This window comes from Barbus barbus, assembly GCF_936440315.1.
Source record: "Barbus barbus genome assembly, chromosome: 2".
Classification (NCBI taxonomy): domain Eukaryota; kingdom Metazoa; phylum Chordata; class Actinopteri; order Cypriniformes; family Cyprinidae; genus Barbus; species Barbus barbus.
In genome coordinates, this window is record NC_136730.1 from 17,867,108 (window position 1) to 17,889,682 (window position 22,575).

Sequence of the window (22,575 nt, forward strand, 5' to 3'; positions counted from 1 at the left end):
CTTTCGTGCTTTGCCTTGTCTTGTCGCTCATGAATATATGAAAACGACGGGTTTAACTATAAAATACGGACGCCAAACTAGACGTTTTATTGTAAGCAGAAAAAAAGAACATTTTATTTGCCAAAAACTTGTTAAGAATGACAACATTCACAACTCCGATTGACAGTTTTTGCTTTGGGTCTTTTATTTTGTAATGCATGTGCCATATCCGGTGTGGTAATATCGTGGCTTACTTCATTGTCTGCTTATTTTGACAAATGGCGGTATAAGTGAGTTTCTGACGTCCTGTATGATCAGTCATGAAGACTTGTAGTGTGAAGGTGTCAGTGTGAGGTGTTACGGGTCTATGATCATGTCGGCGGCGTGGACAGCGCGTCAAGGGGAAGTGGGTGATCTGAGCAGCAAGAGTAAAGACCAGCTCTTGGAGATACTGTCACGACAAGAAAAGTTACGGTCTAACAAGTAAGTGATTTTTTAAATATATATAGTTTTCATGTAATTTAATTTTATTTTGACTGAATATATAATTCATGATGTGCGTATGTGTATATATAGCTAAATTAGGATTTAAGGTTTCTGACTAGATTATTATGCTGATTAAATATTCTGGATCTTTCCAAATCCGTTGGCGCCCTCACCTTCTTATTATTAGTCTAGGTCAGTGCAGGCCCGGATTGGCTAATGTAATATTTAATTTAAAAATACATAAAAATAAATAAATAAACTTCTGGTAGCCTATTCTTAAACTTGGACCTCATTATTAAAGTACAATTCCAAGTACCAGAGGCACCACACTCTCTAAATTTTCTTTAATTGAAAAATATGCATTTTCATTCATTCAAAGACTAGTTGCAATAATATTTTACTTAAAAACTTTAAGTGCCATTGTGTTAAAAAAAATAATGCTTTATTGACTAACGTTTCATAGACCTTCAGTTGTTATGCTTTCAAATTTCATGCCATTTGTATGTAATTTCACAGTATTTTCACCTCCTAAATTACTACACTTGTGAAGTCACAGTTCTATGATGGTACAATTTACACAGGTCAATTACATTTTTTGTATGACATTAAAATTCTATTTAGAATAATTGTGATTATTTCTTCCTGCAGGGTAATAATCTATTACTTCTTTTTAACTGCAGGCAAACAGCCTACATTATGGTACAGTACAAATATTTGGAGCGTCCCTTATTCTGCTCATTTTCTTAAAGAATAAACACTTATTTTCTACAAGAATACAAGAATAAACACTATTTTCTCAAAGAATAAAAGATAAAGAATCACAATTGTCCCTTATTTTCCATTTCTGAAGTTAATTGGCAACCCTAATGATGACGTAATTATCTGTTGACTTCCCTGACAGCCGCACCTAGCTAAAAAAAAAAGTCAGTTGTTGGAGATATGTGAGCAAAAAAAAAAAAAATGGATAATAGAAAGCACAAAGGAGGCACTGAAAAGGCCAGCACAAAAAAAAAGTGGGGCTTGGAACTCTAGGGCTGAAAATTAGTCCCACTCCGGCCCTGTGTCAGTGTCACTGTCAGTTTATAATTAAACGCAAAAACACCCAATTATTTGTAATGCAAATGAATTTGACACCTTGTTGTAGTGATTAATCAATAGTTTGCAACATGGACACTGCTATTTTCACGTTTATTACTGTGAAGCTTTAAAACATCTTGTTGTGCTGTGTAAATAAATATGATTAAATGTGATTTGTACTTTTTATGATTTCTTCAGGAGATTTCTTCAGAGCCTTCCAGATAAGGGAAAGAAGATTGCTGGCTTTGTGGAGAAAGTACACCTTGCGCTTGCACATCTGGAGGAGGAGGAGAGAAAACAAGCAAGTTTAATCTCTGTCCGGACAGAGTTTCAGGCTAAATATCAGCATGCTTTTGCCAAGCGAAGCACAGATAAGCATTTAGAATCCAATTTGGACATGATTATCCCATCCCATGGCAGAAACAAAGCCAATGTCAATATCGATGTGGCTAACATACAGGAAAATGGTGGTCTGTTGGGCCAAGAGGAGTTTTTGACATCCCAGCCGGAGGCTGCTGAAACACTAGAAACAGCCGGTGGGAATGCAGCAGCCTCACTGATGAAAGACATCGAGCTTGAGGAGGCGTTTGGACGAGCAACTCTTGATGAAAGTAACAATGGCTCCCATCAAGAAACTATAAAAACTCTGTCTCCTAGTAAGCCCTTTCAGGGTAATCAACAACAGAAGAAACCACATTACATAGAAGTTCTGGAGAAGACAGAGAAAAGTGTGAATTTGAGGAAGCCCAGATTCAAACCAAACCAGTGAGTGGTACGGCACTGTCATTGCATAGCTTTGTGTTTTCTTGTGATCAAAAATGCATTGCAAAATTAATCTGAATGAATCAAGTGGTTTAATCCAAGTCTTGTGAAGAGATGAGATTCCTTCATATGATGAGCTTTAATTTAGGCTTTTATTTACATCCAAACAACAGGCTTTCTGTGGGTCCTTATAAAGTAATATTTAGGTGCTTTAAATTTAAGGCTATAAAAAACTTACCATAGACATTGCCCTAACCTGCTTATGTGGTAATAATTTTATTTGTGAGGGTCTTAAAAAGTCTTAGATTTGATTTTTCAAATCATGCAGATACACTGAAACAATGATTGATACACAGAGCACATTACAGATGGTAAACATGAAAGATCAAACGTGCATGCATGATGCAGAAGAACCAAAAAGGTTTGTTCTGCTGTTTATATAAGTGATTATATTTCTTCAGAGCACTTGGATTAAAACATTTTATTCATATGAATTCAATTAACCTTTTTGGATCTGCTAAGCTCTGGTTACCTGGACTTTCAATGGTGGGTCAGAAACCTCTCAGGCTTCATTAATTTGTTTTGAAGATGAACCAAGGTCATTGGAAAGTGTTTGGAATCAAAAGTCACCGTAAATACATTAATTTATAGTACATAGTTTAAATGCTCTGTAAGTCACTTTGAATAACAGTGTCTGTGTTTTATTTAGGTTAACTGTAAAATCTGAGTCTTCATCACCTAGTCAGGCCTCTGGCAGCACCACACCACTTACTGCAGGGGCCAGAAGACAACGAGACCGAAAACACCTGGATGACATCACTGCGGCCCAGCTTCCACCCCTGCACCACAGTCCTGCCCAGCTGCTGTCATTAGATGAGTCAACTGCCCTTCTGCAAGAGCAGACCAGAAAACACATGGTAGGTTGAAGATGTCTTGCTGAAAGCAGACCAATAGAAACTTTGAAAGATTTGAATGATCAAAGTGATAAATGACATTTCAAAGCATCTGAGGCCTCAAAAACATTCTATCCCACAAAAGCTTCAACTATTTAGATGCTGAGAAGTACTACTTGAATACACCCAGCAGAGAGTATAAAACCTATACATGTTTGCCAATTGTGCATGGGTTTTTCTGCTTCGTTCTGTATTCAGGAAGTAGTACATTTATGTTATTGTGTATACTGTTCATTTCAGGAGCTGCAGGCCAAACAAGCTGCCCAGAAGCTGGCAGATGGTCTGAGTTTCAAGATGGAGAGTTACAACCCAGAAGGAGGCCCACTGGGAGCCTACAGAGAGGTGCATGATGATGGGGCCCAGCTTTCCTCAGAGGAGGACTGATCGTGGGGCCCTACAGAGATGCTTGTTGATATGTTTGGCCCCTTGCCCTGGACCAGCTCTAGGCCTAGAGCCCATGCTTCAGGACCCTGGAGAGAGGCTTTCAGCCTGAGGACAAGGGAAGGGCTCTTCATGAACTGCGCTGACAATGTCTTAGATTCTGCCATTGAAGATAAATAACAGCAGGTTGAATCAAGTTAAGAGTTATTGTGTGAAAACCGACCGTTTTTGCATGTGGAAATGTTACTGTCCAACAGTAACAGATTATTTTGGCAAGCTAATGCCAAAAAACCTGATACCTTGGCAGGTCCAGACCTGTTGTCTTGTATAGAATAATATAATTTGAAGCTCTTATCAGCCATAACTTTAAGGGTGTAGATTGTGTGTTATTCTGAAGATGGTAATAGAATATTTTTGTATGACCTTTCTTAGTGTTTATTTAAAAAACCCTCTGAATTGACCTTTAAAGCTTGAGATTGGTTCTTTGAATCAGATAACCGAAACCGCAGTTTTATAAACTAAAGGTGGAAGCACTTAATGTTTTGTCACTTGAGTGCAACAGCCCGGGAAATGTCTGTCTCCCTCCCTTTTCGCAGCATTGTTTTGATAAGCGGCCCACTTGTTTGATTGGAATGAGTCAGCTGTCGTTTGAAGGGAGGGATGTTGTTATCAGTGCAGAAATCTGTGACATGTCTCAGATGATTAATATATGTAATGTGAAATATCGAGGCTTGAAGGAATTAGACCAATTGGTGGAGTACATCTGGATTTTATTTAGATCATGTTACTGCATGAAGTGGCAATGCATTCTGGGATGGCAACAGATAGACTGACATGACATATGGTACATGCATTTTCCAAAGCCATGAGCGCTAATAAAAATTCTTAAAATTCACTCTTTTAACCTGTCAGGATGTAAACAACTTATTTTCTTTACATATTATTCAGGAACCTTTATATTTAAATGGAGAAAAGGGAGCTTGAAGAGGGAGGAAATCCAAATCTGCGCCTCTCTGCAGTTGATGACCTGTGATAACCTCTAGTAATTGCTTCTGCCCGTTGACGGGAACTGCTGCCTCAAAAAAAGATCCTAACACATCTGGCAGATTAGTGTTTAGACACCGTGTGTGACGAATTCCAGGGTGCCTTATCCAGACGTCTCGTGATAAATATGTCAGACTTGTCCAGAAAGAATCTCCTCTCTGTGTGGTATTAATTAAGTCTACCTTGCATACAGAGGAAAAAAGACTGTTATCAATTACACACTAGATTCCCGAGCAGATCTGATCTGCTTGTGAGTACATAGATATGCTTGAGTTGGTCTCAAGCATGCGTCCCGACAGTGTCTTTAAGTTGTTTTTTGCTGCAGTTTTTGCTTTCCACATACCCCCCACACCCATCGTTTCGGATCAATAAACGTCTCGTGGAGTCATCTGCAAGTGGTTTTCATCTACTGCAAGTGTGAAATCATGCCCTCAGAGAATGGGCAAAAACAGGATGAAAGGATACGGTTTTTGCCAATGAAAACACATTTTAATACAGCAGAGAATATGTACTAATTATGCAGGATAGAATAAAGTTGGAATAACGCATTTCTCTGCTCTCTTGCTACTTTATCTTATTTAAAAGCACTTTGATTCATCACTGCTTTGAGACATAAATCTGTCTTTGTTCCTCTCCCTAGCCCTTTCTCTGTCTACTCTACTCTAGTTTCACAGTAAATCTGAGCTCTAGTGATTCAGAGCAGGTCACATACACTAATGCAGAACTTTTTGGCTCCAATGGCCCCCTTGCTCCAAGACAGTTTTCGAAGGATCTTTTATCTAATCTGATACGTAGCTCTTGTACTTATGTTGTAATACAACCCGAATTCCGGAAATGTTGGGACATTTTTTAAATTTGAATAAAATGAAAACTAAAAGAATTTCAAATCACATGAGCCAATATTTTATTCACAATAGATCATAACATAACAAATGTTTAAACCTGAGAAATGTTACAATTTTATGTACAAAATGAGCTCATTTCAAATTTGATGCCTGCTACAGGTCTCAAAATAGTTGGGATGGGGGCATGTTTACCATGGTGTAGCTCTCATGCATCTCTTCTTTTCAAAATAGTTTGAAGACATCTGGGCATCGAGGTTATGAGTTTCTGGAGTCTTGGTGTTGGAATTTGGTCCCATTCTTGCCTGATATAGGTTTCCAGCTGTTGAGGAGTTTGTGGTCGTCTTTGACGTATTTTTCGTTTAATGATGTGCCAAATGTTCTCTATAGGCGAAAGATCTGGACTGCAGGCAGGCCAATTCAGCACCCGGACTCCTCTACTATGAAGCCATGCTGTTGTAATAGCTGCAGTATGCGGTTTTGCCTTGTCCTGCTGAAATACACGTCATCTGGAGGGGAGCATATGTCACTCCAAAACCTTTCTATACCTCTCAGCATTCATAGTACCTTCCAAAACATGCAAACTGCCCATACCATATGCACTTATGCACCCCCATACCATCAGAGATGCTGGCTTTTGAACTGAATGCTGATGACACGCTGGAAAGTCTCGCTCCTCTTTAGCCCGGAGGACACGGCATCCAAGATTTCCAACAAGAATGTCAAATTTGGATTCGTCTGACCAGAACATTTTCCACTTTGAAACAGTCCATTTTAAATGAGCCTTGGCCCACAGAACACGACGGCGCTTCTGGACCATGTTCACATATGGCTTCCTTTTTGCATGATAGAGCTTTAGTTGGCATCTGCAGATGGCACAGCGGATTGTGTTTACCGACAGTGGTTTCTGGAAGTATTCCTGGGCCTATTTAGTAATGTCAATGACAGAATCATGCTGATGAGTGATGCAGTGTCGCCTGAGGACCCAAAGACCACGGGCATCCAACAAAGGTCTTCGGCCTTGTCCCTTACGCACAGAGATTTCTCCAGTTTCTCTGAATCTTTTGATGATGTTATGCACTGTAGATGATGAGATTTGCAAAGCCTTTGCGATTTGATGTTGAGGAACGTTGTTTTTAAAGTATTCCACAATCTTTTTATGCACTCTTTCACAGATTGGAGAGCCTCTGCCCATCTTTACTTCTGAGAGACTCTGCCTCTCTAAGACATCCCTTTTATAGCTAACCATGTTACAGACCTGATGTCAATTAACTTAATTAGTTGCTAGATTTTCTCCCAGGTGAATCTTTTCGAAATTTTTCTTTTTCAGTCCTTTGTTGCCCCCGTGCCAACTTTTTTGAGACCTGTAGCAGGCATCAAATTAGAAATGAGCTCATTTAGTGGATAAAAGAGTAACATTTCTCCGTTTAAACATCGGTTATGTTCTCTGTTCTATTGTGAATAAAATATTGGCTCATGTGATTAGAACATTTCCGGAATTCAGGTTGTAAACTATTTTTAATGTTTTTGTTGTATAATATTTTAAGTTCTAGACTTGAAATAGACTAGAAATTAAAGTTTGTCGAGGGCCCCCTGGTTCATAACCACTGCTCTAATGGTTTAATTTAGATTACATTACATTACATTCAACCATGTCATTGTGTAGTTTTGTAGTTCAAATCTGTCTGGTTTTGATAGAAATAATTATACAGTGCTTAGTTGCAAACCAATGAACTTCCCAAGAAGTCATCGTATTTTTACTACCGAATGTAGGCTAATTAAGACAATCAAAATTCAGTTTTTTAATCAATACATTTGGTTTTAAATCTTTGGCTCGAGTGAGGTTATGATACAGTGGTTGCTAATGCAGGAAGGAGAGGGTGTGTCAGTGCTTGAATGAGAAACCTCAATATTGACTGTTGGCTGTAGAGATGTCTGGATTAAATGGAAATGTTGTAAATGAGGGTGCTGTTGATGAAACACTGTTTATATCATTCCTGATGTCTTCCAGAAATGTGTCATATGATCAGGAAAGACACGATGACCCCATATCTGCTCTCTCAAGTCCATGTGAATAAGTGCAACGACAGGAATATTTAAGTGCACAAAAAAAGAGTGAGAATGTTTATCTCTGCTCTCTTTATTACTTGCCTTATAACAACCCTATACTGCGGTGGTACCATGGCACCATAATTGTTTCAGATAATAATTCCATAGTACTTTGACATACGTCATGGTATTCAGTGATTACCATATTGTCATACTTTGTTTTTTTACATACACCCATCTCTTAATGCATCCTTTTTCATTCTGGAGCATCAGTGAGCGTTTGATCCCTCTGTAATAGATGCATATGAGTCCCTCAGTTGTCCTCGGTGTGAAAAGATGGATCTCAAGATCATACAGTCATTGCTGGAAAGGGTTTAAATACACAAAAATAAAAACAAGCGAACAAAGAATTTGTGTGACCTGAAGGATTTTTCTGAAGAACAGCAGGCAGTTGAACTGTTCAGGACAAACAAGGGACTCGTGAACAACTGTCACTAAACAAAAAAAAACAGCTGTGGTTCATTCAGGTAACAACACAGTATTAAGAATCAAGTGGATGTCAACTTTTGAACGGGGTCCTTTTTTTATTATTCTTGTTTTCTCTCGACTATATGTAACTATATGTAAACATTTTAAGTGAAATATCTTTTTCAGGTCAGTACTAAATAAACAATAACATGCATTTTGTATGATCCATCTTATTTTGGTAAAATAGTTAAAATTTTTCAGATTCTGCAAGGGGGATGTAAACTTTTGACCTCAACTGTAGCATTCTAAGTTAGTTACTGATTGAATATTAAATACCATGATTCTGCTGTCGTACCTTGTTCAATACAAATTGAGTACAGCATACAAAGTGGCTAAGTAGTCATGCGTCTAGCTTCCCCTGCCATGCATCCACTTATCTCAGTTTAAAAATTTAAATTCTGTTATCATTTACCTAATCTGTTTTAATATTTTGTGTTGTGCTGCTGCTTCAGAAGAAAGTCTGGAAGTTGTAACAACATGAAGGTGATTAAATGATGAGATAATTTTCATTTTTAAATTGAAGTGAGTGGCTGCATGACATATTGATTAAGGTGAAACTAGAAGTGTGGTTATTTAGCCACTTTGTAATCTAGTATAGCGTCCTTAAAGGATAAAGCCAAAATAGTTTCCTTGAACAGACAGCAGATGGCAGCAGTGCTTCTGTGTTTCACATGCTGAAAGGATTCATATTTAGTGGGGGGGGGGGGGGGGGGGGGGGGGTTCTTTAATGCAATATTATTCTCTACAATCGGATATTTCTTATATTGATATTAAGTGCAATTTATTGATGTGAGCTCACTGAGATTATTCAGCATCATTTTGTTGCCATTAGTGGCTTCAGCTTTTTGCTATTCCTTTCACTAGCTTAATCATCTTAAAAGTGTAACGGGTAATTTGATACACATGTGTCCTGAAATAGTTGTGTGTTTAGCTCAGAGCTCTAATAACTATATAATATCTGCCAGAGTGGGGTTTACACCTGCAGAAGATAATGATTGTTCTCTAGACGATCCTCCAGTACTCTAGCAGATCTGAGGGAAAATTGTATCATTTCAAATAATAGTCCACATGTGCTTCAACAAACTGTTGCTCTAAGAAGTTTGCATAACAATTATGTGATAGCTGGTCCGTCTCAAAAGCACAGAGCAAGAGAGATGGGGAGATTAATAACTGCCAAAAAACTGCCAGTATTCTACTCAGCCACTGTCTGGCCTGGCACGGCTGTAAAGCCTGTCAAAAACTCATCACGGTGAGGAAGCCGCCTCAGCAGGGATGCTTCGAGCTGCCAGGGCACGGTGGGGGAAGAAAATGGAGCCGCTTGCCCAGCAGCGTGTGATCATAATGAGGAGAAAAATTCCCATTCTTGTATCCAGATTAATGTAACAACAACAATGTGCTTTTGTCCAACCTTTTTTTTTCTTCCCCTGCCTGTATTACTCAAAGCCTCCGTTCCCTTTTTGCATCTATCAGCGGTACTGCAAGCGTAGAGTTACTCGGTACAGTTTCTTCAGCAATTTAATGCATTTCTTGGGTGGGATTTTGCATAGATGTTCTTGCATATTGTGCGAGTTTCTGGTTCTTTAGCAAGCCGAGGAAAATCAATTTGGGTTACCAGGCATCCGAGTACCATCTCCAAGCAATGAGCCTCTTTATCTGTGTACATGTGTACATGAGGTCAGACTCAAGCTGTCTGCCGATGAATGCAGTGTAATGCTGTTTTTAATTATTTCCATGCTATTCAAGTGAAATCATGCTTTCTCATTTCTGAATGCACCAATTGACAAGCACCAGGAGTGTGAATTAGCAGCTACTCAGGGAATACTGCCAGAAGTTACAAATGGAGAGTGCTAACTTCATTTAAAGGGTCATGAAATACAATCGGCGACATGTCAAATATTGTCATTGCCTACTTTACAGTGTTGCAGGTGCGAAAGAGGCAAACAGTCGAGGGTGAAATACATACTTTGGACTTGACTAGATCTGGCTTGTGTCAATTAGTTCTAGATTTATTTATTTATTTCCCAATGGCCAGATTCTCTTATATTATACGACTCCAGCACGACTTGTAAAGATTTGCTCACCGGGCCTTTGGTCGTACAACAGAAGTAAAAAGCGTGCAGCAAAAACAAGGCAGTTCTTCTCAGCCCAGCTCATAACAATTACAGGGCCTTGATATGGACCCATACCCTTGTTTATGTGCTGTAATGTTGTCCGCGTGCCAAGACAACCTTGAGTGCTGGGAGCCCTGGCATTTCTGATTGGAGCTACATGTTGACTTTGCTAGTCTGCAGCCTGGCTTTATACACTACAAGTTTGTGTGTGTGTGTGCGCACGTTTGTTTGTGCACCTCCTAATTTGTTTATTTACATAAGCATTCTCCCCACAATCCCTCTGTCATGAAAACCGGAGCTTCATCTCCTCAAAAGGCAAACATATTTTTCTAATGAGGAAGGAGATGCTGTCCAAGCCCATAATGATCTTAAGCTGTGGAAAACTGACTTTATTAAAATGCAATAATTAGTTTTAATTTGCTTTTAATTGACTTCTTCCACTTCGTTGTCCTTTACTTTAATCAGTATCATAACATTTGACCTCAAGTGGCCTGTTTCTAGCATAACACTTTGCCAGAATTCAAATGAGTGGAATGCGGAGAAACACCTCCTTGTTGTGGCCTGAGGAGTGATTCAGCAGGCGAGCTTTATCGGGAGTTTATCGGGCGCTTTAACTGCATTTCAACGGGGTGTTTGTCTTCCTGTGCTTTTCTGTTTGGTGCCAATGTTAAATGAAACATAATTGCGCACAGGACCGTGACAATTGTTGAAATGTATCATGAGTTGGCAATCGCTCATCGCCTCCAGTTGGTAATGCTGTCTTTTACAGGTGTCACAGTTTAGAGTAATATAAAGCAGAGCAAGATACAGAGGAAACTTTCCTTATCCTCCTCTTGCTTCTTTACCATTGAAAATTTATTTTGCCCTTGGTTCTTTTTTCTTTCCCTTCCCTTTGTTTCCTCTCATCAGATTTCACATGCAGCATGGGACCTCTTCACAGACAGATGGTGTTGCTCACATGAACAGTGCCCTGTTCAATATCAGATTCGTTCTGTGTGGATCTTCAGGAGAGGGAGGAACCCTGTGAAAATGACAGGTCATTTTCATTTGATGCCCCCCGCTGATCTCATGTCTCATCATGCTTTGATAAGCATCGTGAATGTCAGAGGCAGGAAGAGAGATGACACACAAAGTGACTTGCTCTGCAGGACTTAAAGGTGGAGGGTTTTTTTTCCTCAGACATTTTTTTCTTTTGACCCTCTTGAGGAAGAGAAATACGTCACCACAGACAGTTCTTGAAGTACCTTTAATTGCCAAACATAATCCTGGACATTCATTAGTTACAGGACATTCTTTGAACATTAATAATTCTTTGTTCCCTCGAGAGCATCTTTTTCAAAAGCCCCCGCACAGTGCCCTACTCATATTTTGACAGGTTTGCAAGCAGTAAATTTCCGCAGATAGTCATTTCACAAAGATGATGCAGTTCCCATTGATGTTATATTCATCATCTGCTTAAAATACCCCCTCTCTCTTATCCTCTTCCTTTTTCTCCTCATTACTTCCCAAAAATAATCATAAACATGTGATACCCAGACAGACCGTATAAAAGCACCTCACAGCAAAGGCTCTTCTCAGTGTCAGAACTGTCTTTGCTTATCTTGTGCTTTCAGCTCACGCTTTGACAGCTCCAGCTTGTTCTCCCACTTACTTTCCTCCTGGTTTCTTCAGTATAACCACTTCTAATTACTTAAAGAAAACTGAAAACAAATTAAAGAAGCGTTTTAGAATAAATCGTAAGACTAAGCAATAAGCTTCAGTTCACTAACACTCATTTACAATGAACAATACTTTTACACATTTAATAATCTAGGTTAAATTTCAGTATTAGTGCTACTGAAATATTGCAGCGTTTGTTTTATTTTGAGCATTGTAATGAATATTCATACATCTAGGCCTATATATGTGTTTGTGTTTGTATTACATTTATATAAAATTAACTCTTGTTGGACTTTATTCTGCAATAACGACAGGCTAACTGTTCATCATTTCTTATAAATGAACATAAATTAACAATTATCAATAGTGTATTTATAAATCTATATTAACCTTGATTAATAAATGCTGTAAAAATAGATTAATGCTTCTGAATTTAACCCTACTGTAAAGTGTTACTGAAAAATTATACTGCACTTCATGGCATTTTATAAAAGTTATGACATCAATCTGTCATAATATATTTAACGTGTAATGACTTTCTGCACAGTACAACATGATTTATCTCTCTCTTCTAGTCTCTATAGCAAACCTTATTGATTACAGAGACATACATTAGGCCATTATTGGCTCAGCTTGAGCTCATGGAGCTGATGATGAAATACATTATAACGGCTAAATACTCTCAACAGGTCATCTGGTTTCCCGCTCTCATAGAGTTCCTGCCCTCTTGCCTACCATGGTATTAGCGTATACACAGAAAATGACATAGGAAAAGTGAATGATGGGCTTAGGAGAATCTTTTTAAAGGCTAAGCAGGAACTGGCAAAAGGAAATAAGCAGCTGTGATTGAACTTGAGGTCCTATGTGACTATTAGTGCTGACACCTGCAACCCATTCGAACTCAGTTTTGTGATTATAGAGACAATAAGGACCAAAGTATGTGCTAGGGAGTAGTTATGTATAATATATTTGTTGAATTATGCATGCTGATCTCAGGAGAGCTACAGTGGGGGGAAAAATTATTTGATCTCCTGCTTATTTTGTACGTTTGCCCACTGACAAATAAATGATCAGTCTATAATTTTAATGGTAGGTTTATTTGAACAGTGAGAGACAGAATAACAACAAAAAAATCCAGAAAAACGCATTTCAAAACAGTTGAGATTAGGAGCACTCCCTTAAAGGGAGTGTTCCTAATCTCAGTTTGTTACCTGTATAAAAGACACCTGTCCACAGAAGCAATCAATCAGTCAGATTCCAAACTCTCCACCATGCCCAAGACCAAAGAGCTGTCCAAGGATGTCAGGGACAAGATTGTAGACCTACACAAGGCTGGAATGGGCTACAAGACCATCGCCAAGCAGCTTGGTGAGAAGGAGACAACAGTTGGTGTGATTATTCTCAAATGGAAGAAACACAAAATAACTGTCAATTTCCCTCGGACTGGGGCTCCATGCAAGATCTCACCTCGTGGAGTTTCAGTGATCATGAGAACGGTGAGGAATCAGCCCAGAACTACACGGGAGGATCTTTTTAATGATCTCAAGGCAGCTGGGACCATATAGTCACCAAGGTAACAATTGGTAACACACTACGCCGTGAAGGACTGAAATCCTGCAGTGCCCGCAAGGTCCCCCTGCTCAAGAAATTACACGGACAGGCCCATCTTAAGTTTGCCAATGAACATCTGAATGATTCAGAGGAGAACTGGGTGAAAGTGTTGTGGTCAGATGAGACCAAAATCAAGCTCTTTGGCATCAACTCAACTCACTGTGTTTGGAGGAGGAGGAATGCTGCTTATGACCCAAAGAACACCATCCCCACTGTCAAACATGGAGGTGGAAACATTATGCTTTGGGTGTGTTTTCCTGCTAAGGGAACAGGACAACTGCACCGCATCAAAGGGACGAAAATGGGGCATTGAAAATGGGTTGTGGATGGGTATTCCAGCATGACAATGACCCAAAATACACGGCCAAGGCAACAAAGGGGTGGCTCAAGAAGAAGCACATTAAGGTCCTGGAGTGGCCTAGCCAGTCTCCAGACCTTAATCCCATAGAAAATCTGTGGAGGGAGCTGAATGTTTGAGTTGCCAAACGTAAGCCTCGAAACCTTAGTGACTTGGAGAGGATCTGCAAAAAGGAGTGGGACAAAATCCCTCCTGAGATGTGTGCAAACTTGGCGGCAAACTAAAAGAAACGTCTGACCGCTGTTATTGCCAGCAAGGGTTTTGCCACTAAGTCATGTACTAAGTACTAAGTCATGTTTTGCGAAGGGGTCATATACTTATTTCACTCATTAAAATGCAAATCAATTTATAACTTTTTTTAAATGCGTTTTTCTGGATTTTTTGTTGTTATTCTGTCTCTCACTTTTAAAATAAACCTACGATTAAAATTATAGACTGATCATTTCTTTGTCAGTGGGCAAACGTACAAAATCAGCAGGAGATCAAATAATTTTTTTCCCACTATTCCAGCATTTTCATGCACAGATATGCTCTGATTGTGATTGATATACTGTAAATGTAATCCCTACTTCAATAAATTTAAAAAATGCACATTGCATTTTATTAAAGCAATTAATACAAATTTTTATTATGATACATTTTCATTTCAATGCAGTTGACATGCAGTTCAGTGTCTAAAGCATTACATTCAGTTTGAACTTAAGTATGTTCTTTTAAAGTATTTTACTTCCATAATAAATATTCTTTTTGAAGAACGCAAAAGTTAAACTACTTTTTCGTAAGGGTAAAGTCTTTACATGACATTGAAAAAAATGACTTTAGTCTGACTAAAATTAAACTTTTTGAGGTCCAGGTAAACATGCTCGATGTGTTATACAAAGGGCTAAAATAAAGGCACAAACAGAAACTGAGAACCAGAGCAAACTATATATGCATTTAAAATAATAGCTCTGAGGTCTTGAGACAGGAAATGATGCCATTAGAAAGATCTCAGCAGAGCAAATCGGCATCTCAAACATCTGCACTCTACCCATACTCATCTGATGTATGGAACAGTTTAAGCTTTAAACACATCTTTACTTAATCACCGTTTGAGTCATTACTGGTATTTTTGGCTTTAATTGAAATAATCCATTCGGCTGTTGAGAGTGGCGGCGTGTCAGGTTGAGCGCATTGAAGAAAGTGATGAAACCTTTGGATTAACTGTCCAGGCACACGGCCATGACGACGGAGGAGTCATTTGTCCGCCCATTAAGCTAATGTGCTGTCCCTGATCAGCCACATATCACTGAGGGTGCATAGGGGAGCTCTCGAAGGAGGTGGCTCTGCTGAATTGTAGCCAAGCCTTATTCTTTTACCTTAACCTTGCCAGTCCATATGAAAGAACATCTTTGGAACTTCATGCCAGAATACAATGCTTTGGCTTATCACTGAGGCAATAAAGCAATTGTTTGGTCACCATAGCTTAAATGAGGCCCCCTGAAATGGCCTTTTCCCTTGTCTCTCTCTCTCCTCAAATATTGTTACTCAACATATGATTTTTAAACGCTCTATGTCATTGTTAACTATAACCTCACCCCTTGATCTCGCCTCCCTTGGGTGTGGTAGTGGATGCCATTTTGTAAACATCGGCATTGCTCAGTATGATTATTCCTTTATATTTTTCATTGCACACACACTGATTCCTGTGATATGATGTGTGAATAACTCAGCGCTGTGTGTCTATGTGTGTCCAGTGCTTTTGCGATTGGGGCCGACGCAAATACACATTATTGAATGGTCTTAACACCTTTCTCTCTCAGGAGTGTATGTGAGTTGTTGAGGAGTGTGTGTCCAGTGCAGAGCTTTGTTAAATAACAATCGCCCACTGTTAAAGCGACTCCTCGCAGTCTGCCCAGAAAAACGCATCCCGCAGTGAGAGAAGGCTTTCCTGCGCAACCATGGCTGATACACCCAGCTCTGGGTCACAGAGGTCTGAGTGACATCATCAGAACTGGACAACTCAGTGCCAAGAGCTGAGCATAACTTCTTTGCCGAATGAAGCACGTTAGGGAGAAAGTTAACTCTTGCTGGAATGGACTGATCATTCTGATTTAGTCAAACAGTTATGTATGATATGTTAATTAGCTACTTTTTGGGAGTTTTATTCCAGTTTTCTTTTTGTTAACTGACAGTTTTATAAGTTGGTGTTAGGCCTGTCCACCTTTGTAGTAATAACTTAGAGGGATAGTTGATCCAAAAATTAGAGTTAGTGGGTTCTAAAACAACATTGTACCCCACTGACTTGCTTTGTATGTACAATCTTCTGCTAGAGTCTTATAGGGTTGGAACAACATGAAAGTAAATGAGTGAAGTATCCATTTAAAGTAACATTTAAAAAAGGACTAGAAGAAGAGTTGATGAGTCATTATTCCCTTTGAAATAACTATGTGAAGCACTTTATATTAAACCATGTGATACTCTCAGCGGCTGTTTAGATATGTTTTAGGCATCTTTTCTGAATCATTGGACTAATAGATGTGATCCTTAGTGCAAAATGCTTGCACTTTTTTTTCTATCTGCTGCAAGACAGAAAAAGACAGTCGTGTTGAGGTGACAGTATTATCAGTCATTATAAATGTTCCTAAACTTGAGGTGTGTTCTATAATCTTGATTGTCAAGTGCACGTATACTATAGATTTTTCTTCAATGTCTAATCACAAAAGGAAAATTTCCTCTACAAACCTCAAGTTAAGCGCTCTCTTCCTCTCCTGCTTTCCAAATGTCACTGTTTTCTGCTCTTTTTCACCCTCTTCATAACCACAGCATTCCTCTTCTCTGGTAATACAAGACTTGATTCACTTGTTTGCATATCAATAAATAGCTTCCATATTGTATAGTAGGATTTTTTGTGAATTTCTCATGTTTTGTACATCATTGGCTCCTGTTTGTCACTATGAACAGTTGCTGAATAACATGGTTTTTAAAATTGAATTGTGTCATTTCTGTGCCACTTATAAAACAATTTAAACAGAAATATTAAGCACCGATGTTTTCAACATTGATAATAATAAAAAATATTATTGAGCACCATATGAGCATATTAGAATAATTTCTGACGAATCATGTGACACTGGAGACTGAAGTATTGGCTGGTACTGTATTGGCTTTCAGAAACATAAAAAAAAAAACGACCCCAAACTTTAACATCGAGTCCTTTGTAATTGGAAAAATGTACTTTAGACAGGAATAGTTCTCATAATTTAAAGCATAACATCCTGATAATCAATTGATACACTTGTCATTTTGTCTTCTAGATAGGTAATTGGAAGCATGTAAAAATCCTTTCTTCTTCTTCTTTTAATTTTTTTTTTTATTTTTAAATTTTTATTTTTTGCTGTTGTACTACACTGCATTTCCATCAGATTGAGCAAATGAACCCTGAGAGTGAGATTGACCAGAAATTGACCCTTCCATAATTTTTGTCTATTCATGACTTAGCGCCTTCAAAGCCCATGGTATGCTGTCCTCTAGTGTTTGGAGACCTTTGGTCCAAGTGCTCTTTTAGGTTGAGGCCTGACTGGGTGCAACATGTCCCGGACTGAAATGGAGTGTTTGTCTTTTCTCCCCTTATCTCCCATCCTGCTGTCTATGTACTGCGGAGGCATTCATCACTGCAGGGCAGCAGTATTTACGAGCCTTCCCTCTCTTTATTAATCTCTCCCAGCTGCCCGTGCCTCTGCGCTACATGGCTCACTCGCACTAAACACCTTCAGGGGCGACCAGCATCTCCAACATGTGGGCCGGAAACAGGCCTTTTAATCCAGAAAACCACAAATAAAGCCATTAAAGATAGGAAAGTTTTTTTTTCTGCTGAAAGATAGATTTACATGGAGCATTTTTTTAATTGTTGTGTTTACTGCGCTCGTTTCAGGGCTTTTATAGTGAAAGGCGACTCCGTCTCTTGGATGAGACTGGGATGGTAAAGGCTGCTAACTAGCCCCTAATGATCAGTCAAAGCAGTTGGATGCCTTGTGGACTGAAATAACTGTTTTCTCATCTCTTTAAGCAGAGCTGTGTATAAGCTGCAGGCGCTTTCATGTGAATTAATCCTTTGTGGCTCTCTTTCAGCATTTAGTGCGAACAGGCAGAATACCGAATGTTTTACTGAAGTCTGGAGATTCTTCTCATTTCTCTCTCCCTCCATGCAGCACACACGCCCTCCCTCCAGTCTCCTGCTCTCATCGCATGGCAAGAGTCCCACACTCACAATCAGCTCAGACTCTTTGCTTGTTTTACTGGGCTCCCCCCGCCGCCTCCTTCTTTCCTTTCCCTCTCTTCCTTCCTTTCCCAGAAATGACACTGTCAGATTTTGAAACATCTCTTTCTCCGTTGGCACTTGCTTTGAGTTTCCTCTGTGTCTATCTGTTTCTCTTTTGAGAGGACCACACAGAGGGATGACATGCGTGAGGTTCGTCCGTACTGGGTGGCCTGAAAGCCTGGAAAACACGGGGTGACAGGATCGGTCTTCAATCAGCGCGAGAAGTAATGCGTGTGGACGGTGCAAAACCAGTCTCTTGGAGACCCCGGGAGGAAAAACGAAAACCTGGATAATTGCTGTGCAAAGTAGCAGATATGCTTTAGGTCTTTGGCAGTGTCCAAGGCTGAAGCTCCCCGAACACCCTGTCTGATGCACCTCAAATGCATTAGCCAAGAAAGGAAAGCAAAGAGACTTTATCCTTCACATTATGCGCTGAAAGCGATTCTGAATGGTCAGACCCCATGTTGATTCAGTCTTATCTCAGGGGACAGGGAGACTATTCTCATTCAAATGAAGCCGTCTTCATCCCCTGGGAGGCTAGTCAGTGCACTAGCTGTTACTTTATAAGCCTCAGTTCCTCCAGCATCCAAAACTTGTAAGTAGATGGTTGGTACACAATGGCTACAGTACAGACACACAACAGCTGGAGGCTGGATGGATCGAGTGCAAAAAAAAAAGTGAAGTTTCATGCAAAGTAGGGCATACTGTTTTCCTTGAACTTGCTGTCCTTTATGGAGCTGCCATTGAAAATACACCCAATTTCCTGGTTATTTTGACTGTTTTGATTAACAGATGCGATTCTCCTTCGTTCTGCAGTATCAGGCAGTATGAGTGATACTTGGTTGATTATTCTGAGTATCGGTTTCACCTCATTGGCTTGATCAGAGTCTATTAGATCATACTAAATTTTGTTTGTATTCCCTCAGTTGTGATCACTTCCTCATGGAAGCCTGTTTCTGCAATGTTAAATGTTTACAAGATTTATGTTCTTTTTTTAACTTTTAAATGTCCAACTTCTCAAAGATATCTTTTGTTACATTGACTGCAGGGTTGGGCAAAATTTGGAACTGAAGAATTGGTTTCCTTTCAACTCATGGGTTGGGATTTGAACTCCAGTGGCCATGTCCCTTTGAAAGTTGAATCAGAATTTGAATTTGAGTTACAGGAAGAGTAACTGAACGAATTAAGAGAAATTAATTAGATGGGAAATTACGTGTTCTTCCACCCTGAGCCATAAATTGTATTAAATATGAAGAAGTATATATAAAGTACAAATTTCTGTATGTCACATTCGAAACAGAAACACAAACGTCAAGGTTTTACATTTCTTTAAACTTGTAGACAAGGCTTTGTCAAGCAGTCATTCAAATATGTTCTTTAAAAACCTTCCTTTTCTGTGAAAAAAATTTGGTTCAGTTTAAACGAATAGTTCACCTATAAATGAAAATCCTGAAAAAAGAAAGTAATTTACTTGCCCTCATGTTGGTCCAAACTTTTTACTGCTAGCTTCGAACATGTTTGATCCATCCAAGGGACCCAAAACATGGACCCCCTATTAACCTTTATTGTATGGCCAATAAACAGTGAGACATTCTTCAAATCATCTTTTGTGTTGTGGAAGACCATGTCAAGGAGCAAATTTGTTTCTTCACCTATGTTGCACAATTAGCACTCCCTCGTTTATTTAACAAAACAACTGAATTACACTTAGCCCTTCATGAGTTCTTATACACTTGGTAAATAAATGAATTTAGGTTCTGCATGTTCGAAGTTCTGTATGTTTATATTAAGGGGCTTCAATTTTAGGAAGCATCAGACCTCAGTGTTGGCAAAAGCAAGAGATCTGACTCTCAGTCAACAGTCTTTTCCATCAATGGATGAAAGATGTTCTATCACTCACTGCTCTACATATCAGCACTTCAACGTTTGTTTTCCTGCTCTATCTCTGCTCTTGGCCCCCTTCTTCAAATGAAGATCCCTTATTGTAAACTTAGCTTTTGCCCTCATCCATTATCATCACATTGTCAGGGATGGTAAATCATGGGTAATGTTATTTTGGGGATGAAAGAATGAAAAACACTGTCAAATCCAATTTCCTTAGCTTTGTCATCCCGCAGCTGTACGTCAAGGCGAATGGTACAGACAGCACAGCTGTGAATCATAAGAGCTGAAAATATAAACTGTTTAGTAGTAGAATCCGATGCTCTTTCTGCCAGGATTATGCCATAACATTCATATGAAATCATTTCAGCTCAAATCCCAAGGACGATCTGCTGGAAGAGGGGAGGTTTTAATACCACTGTCTTGCTTGCGTAAGTGTGATGGATGTGCGCTTGGCTGTTGAGACATGCAACAGGAGGTTTACATCCTGTGGTGTGTGGAACTTCTTCAAGCCTGAGCAAACCATCGCCAGGAGATATTGAGGAACCATATGGAATTCAGGTCATTTAAGTTTAATGTTTGCAGGAATTTCGTGTCACAGAATCGCAAGTATTCTCAATTTTCCACAAAACATTTTCCAGCTTCATCACAGGAAATCACCAAGCACCTATCAGTGAGAGGATCTGAGGAAAGCTGCCAACAGTGAGCTCAGCCTCTCGGTTTGAACATGTATCGCAAAATATCAGTGCTCAAGCTTATAGACAATAAGTCTGTTTATAAGCAGTCGAGCTACAGCCTTCACACGACTGTCCGAGTATACAATTAAATATTTGTTTTAAATGCTACCTTTGTTTTTTGGAGCACGCACTCAATGCAGGTAATTTGATTGACATGTCTAAATGTTAGATGAAGCCGAACTACAATTGCATTGTGTGATGATTTCACAAAAACTGAACTGGTACGATTTGGTACATTTTAAAATGACCAAATATTGTTTGTGTATTTAAACACACTTATTTTGAAGAACATTGGGGATGCCATAAACCTTCATTGAATGGACCAAAAATGGACCATCTTCTTTTTTAACCTTGTCATACAGGTTTAGAGCAACATGAGGGCGAGTAAATATAGGCAGCATTTTCATTTTTATGTGAACTGTCCCCTTGACACTTTTGTTACAAATGGATTTTACCAAGAGCAAGGTCTTGTCGGTTTTTAGTCATTTGTTCATTGATGTATTATTCTTGTTTCACACGTTTTCCTCACTATTTTAACAAGAAGACTGAATTTTAACTATTTTAACTTTGTGACAGGGTGTGGAAATGCTCAAAACAGCTACGGTTGCTATCGCGGGGGACAGAAAGCACAATTAGTGGGCTCTCAGGAAGCTGTGTGAGTTTTCTGCGCTCCGCTGGGAGATCCCTTGGCCTGCCGAGCTCCTAACAAACACCACGTTTGCGTCCTTTGCAGGGTGAGTCATGGGGTTTGCTGGGATATGATCAGGAGGAGACGTGCAGGAAATGAGCTGATGCTTTCATGCCCCTGAATGCAAAATTACCAAAGCGCCTTAACTGCTGTCTTCAAAGAGTACAGAACTGAGCGCACCGATTATACCATCTATGACTCAAAAACAACATTTGTGCTCTCTTCTGGTAATTCCTCCCTATTGTTTTTCATCACACAGCTGTAATATTTAAAGAGCACAGGTGTAAAGAGCTTTGTTTAGGATTTCATGGAGCCCAGCAGTTGACAGCTGGACTGCCCCTGTTCCCCACCCTGATACTTATGCTCAATTATCACAACTTCATTTAATTGGCCCAATAAAACAATCCAGCTGCATAAACATGTAACAGAGGGTGTGAGATTTAGAACAGGGATTTCTCCCTCGCCATGGATATACGGCCGTCTGCCAACGCAAATGAATCATTTCACACTGCGACATGGTGGTTAAAAGGTGGCTGAAGTAGAGCGCAGCTCCGCGGCACCTTGCTGGGACAACGTGTTGCTTTCTTATGCATCCATCACAGTGAACGACTCTCTTCCCAAATGGCTGCCACATAGACTTTGTGTTGCCCCATTTGGGGTGCTTTCATGGAGGGTTCTGTCCATGTGGGGGTGTGAGGATGGGGGCTTAACGTTAAGGTGATATGGGGGAGGGTCTCTGAAAGCCGTGATAGAGTAATTACATGAACTGGCCATTTCAATAGTTGTGAAGAGGAGCTGGTGAGCTCAATATCTCTGTCTACCTTATGTTTCAAAGCAAGTTCCTATTGTGGAGGCCAAACTGAATGCACCTTAAAATAATCTAACAATCAAGATCCTTGGATGAGATTACACTATTAACCTTAAATAATAAAGTTTTGAGTTAGCACACAATCTGCTGTGGCTTCTACAAATACAACATACTCAGATCATGACAGATCTTGTTCATACACTCAAGTATCTTGTCTCTTGAGAGGTGTAATTGCAGAGTTTGGACATATTTTTCTGTTCTGCTCAATGTCCATCCTCACTCAAGGCTTTGACACATGTAGTGGCTCTTTCCTTCATCCCA

General features: G+C 39.5%; 1 protein-coding gene across 1 annotated transcript; it reads left to right on the forward strand.

The window, feature by feature from the left end:
- Positions 1 to 204: 204 nt before the first annotated feature.
- On the forward strand, positions 205 to 5,540 carry LOC306884290 (DNA-directed RNA polymerase II subunit GRINL1A-like). Its single transcript, XM_079440032.1, has 4 exons — positions 205 to 462; positions 1,741 to 2,307; positions 3,014 to 3,221; positions 3,498 to 5,540. The coding sequence occupies exons 1-4, from the start codon at positions 347 to 349 to the stop codon at positions 3,639 to 3,641; spliced, it is 1,035 nt and encodes a 344-aa protein (XP_079296158.1). The 5' UTR covers positions 205 to 346; the 3' UTR covers positions 3,642 to 5,540.
- Positions 5,541 to 22,575: the final 17,035 nt, after the last annotated feature.

What these genes read in the sequence shown, in the direction of transcription:
- LOC306884290 (XM_079440032.1), top strand. Translation starts at nt 347, where the DNA reads ATGATCATGTCGGCGGCGTGGACAGCGCGTCAAGGGGAAGTGGGTGAT. An exon ending in GAAAAGTTACGGTCTAACAA is followed by an intron (nt 463 to 1,740) that starts GTAAGTGATTTT and finishes TGATTTCTTCAG; the next exon opens with GAGATTTCTTCAGAGCCTTC. An exon ending in CCCAGATTCAAACCAAACCA is followed by an intron (nt 2,308 to 3,013) that starts GTGAGTGGTACG and finishes TGTTTTATTTAG; the next exon opens with GTTAACTGTAAAATCTGAGT.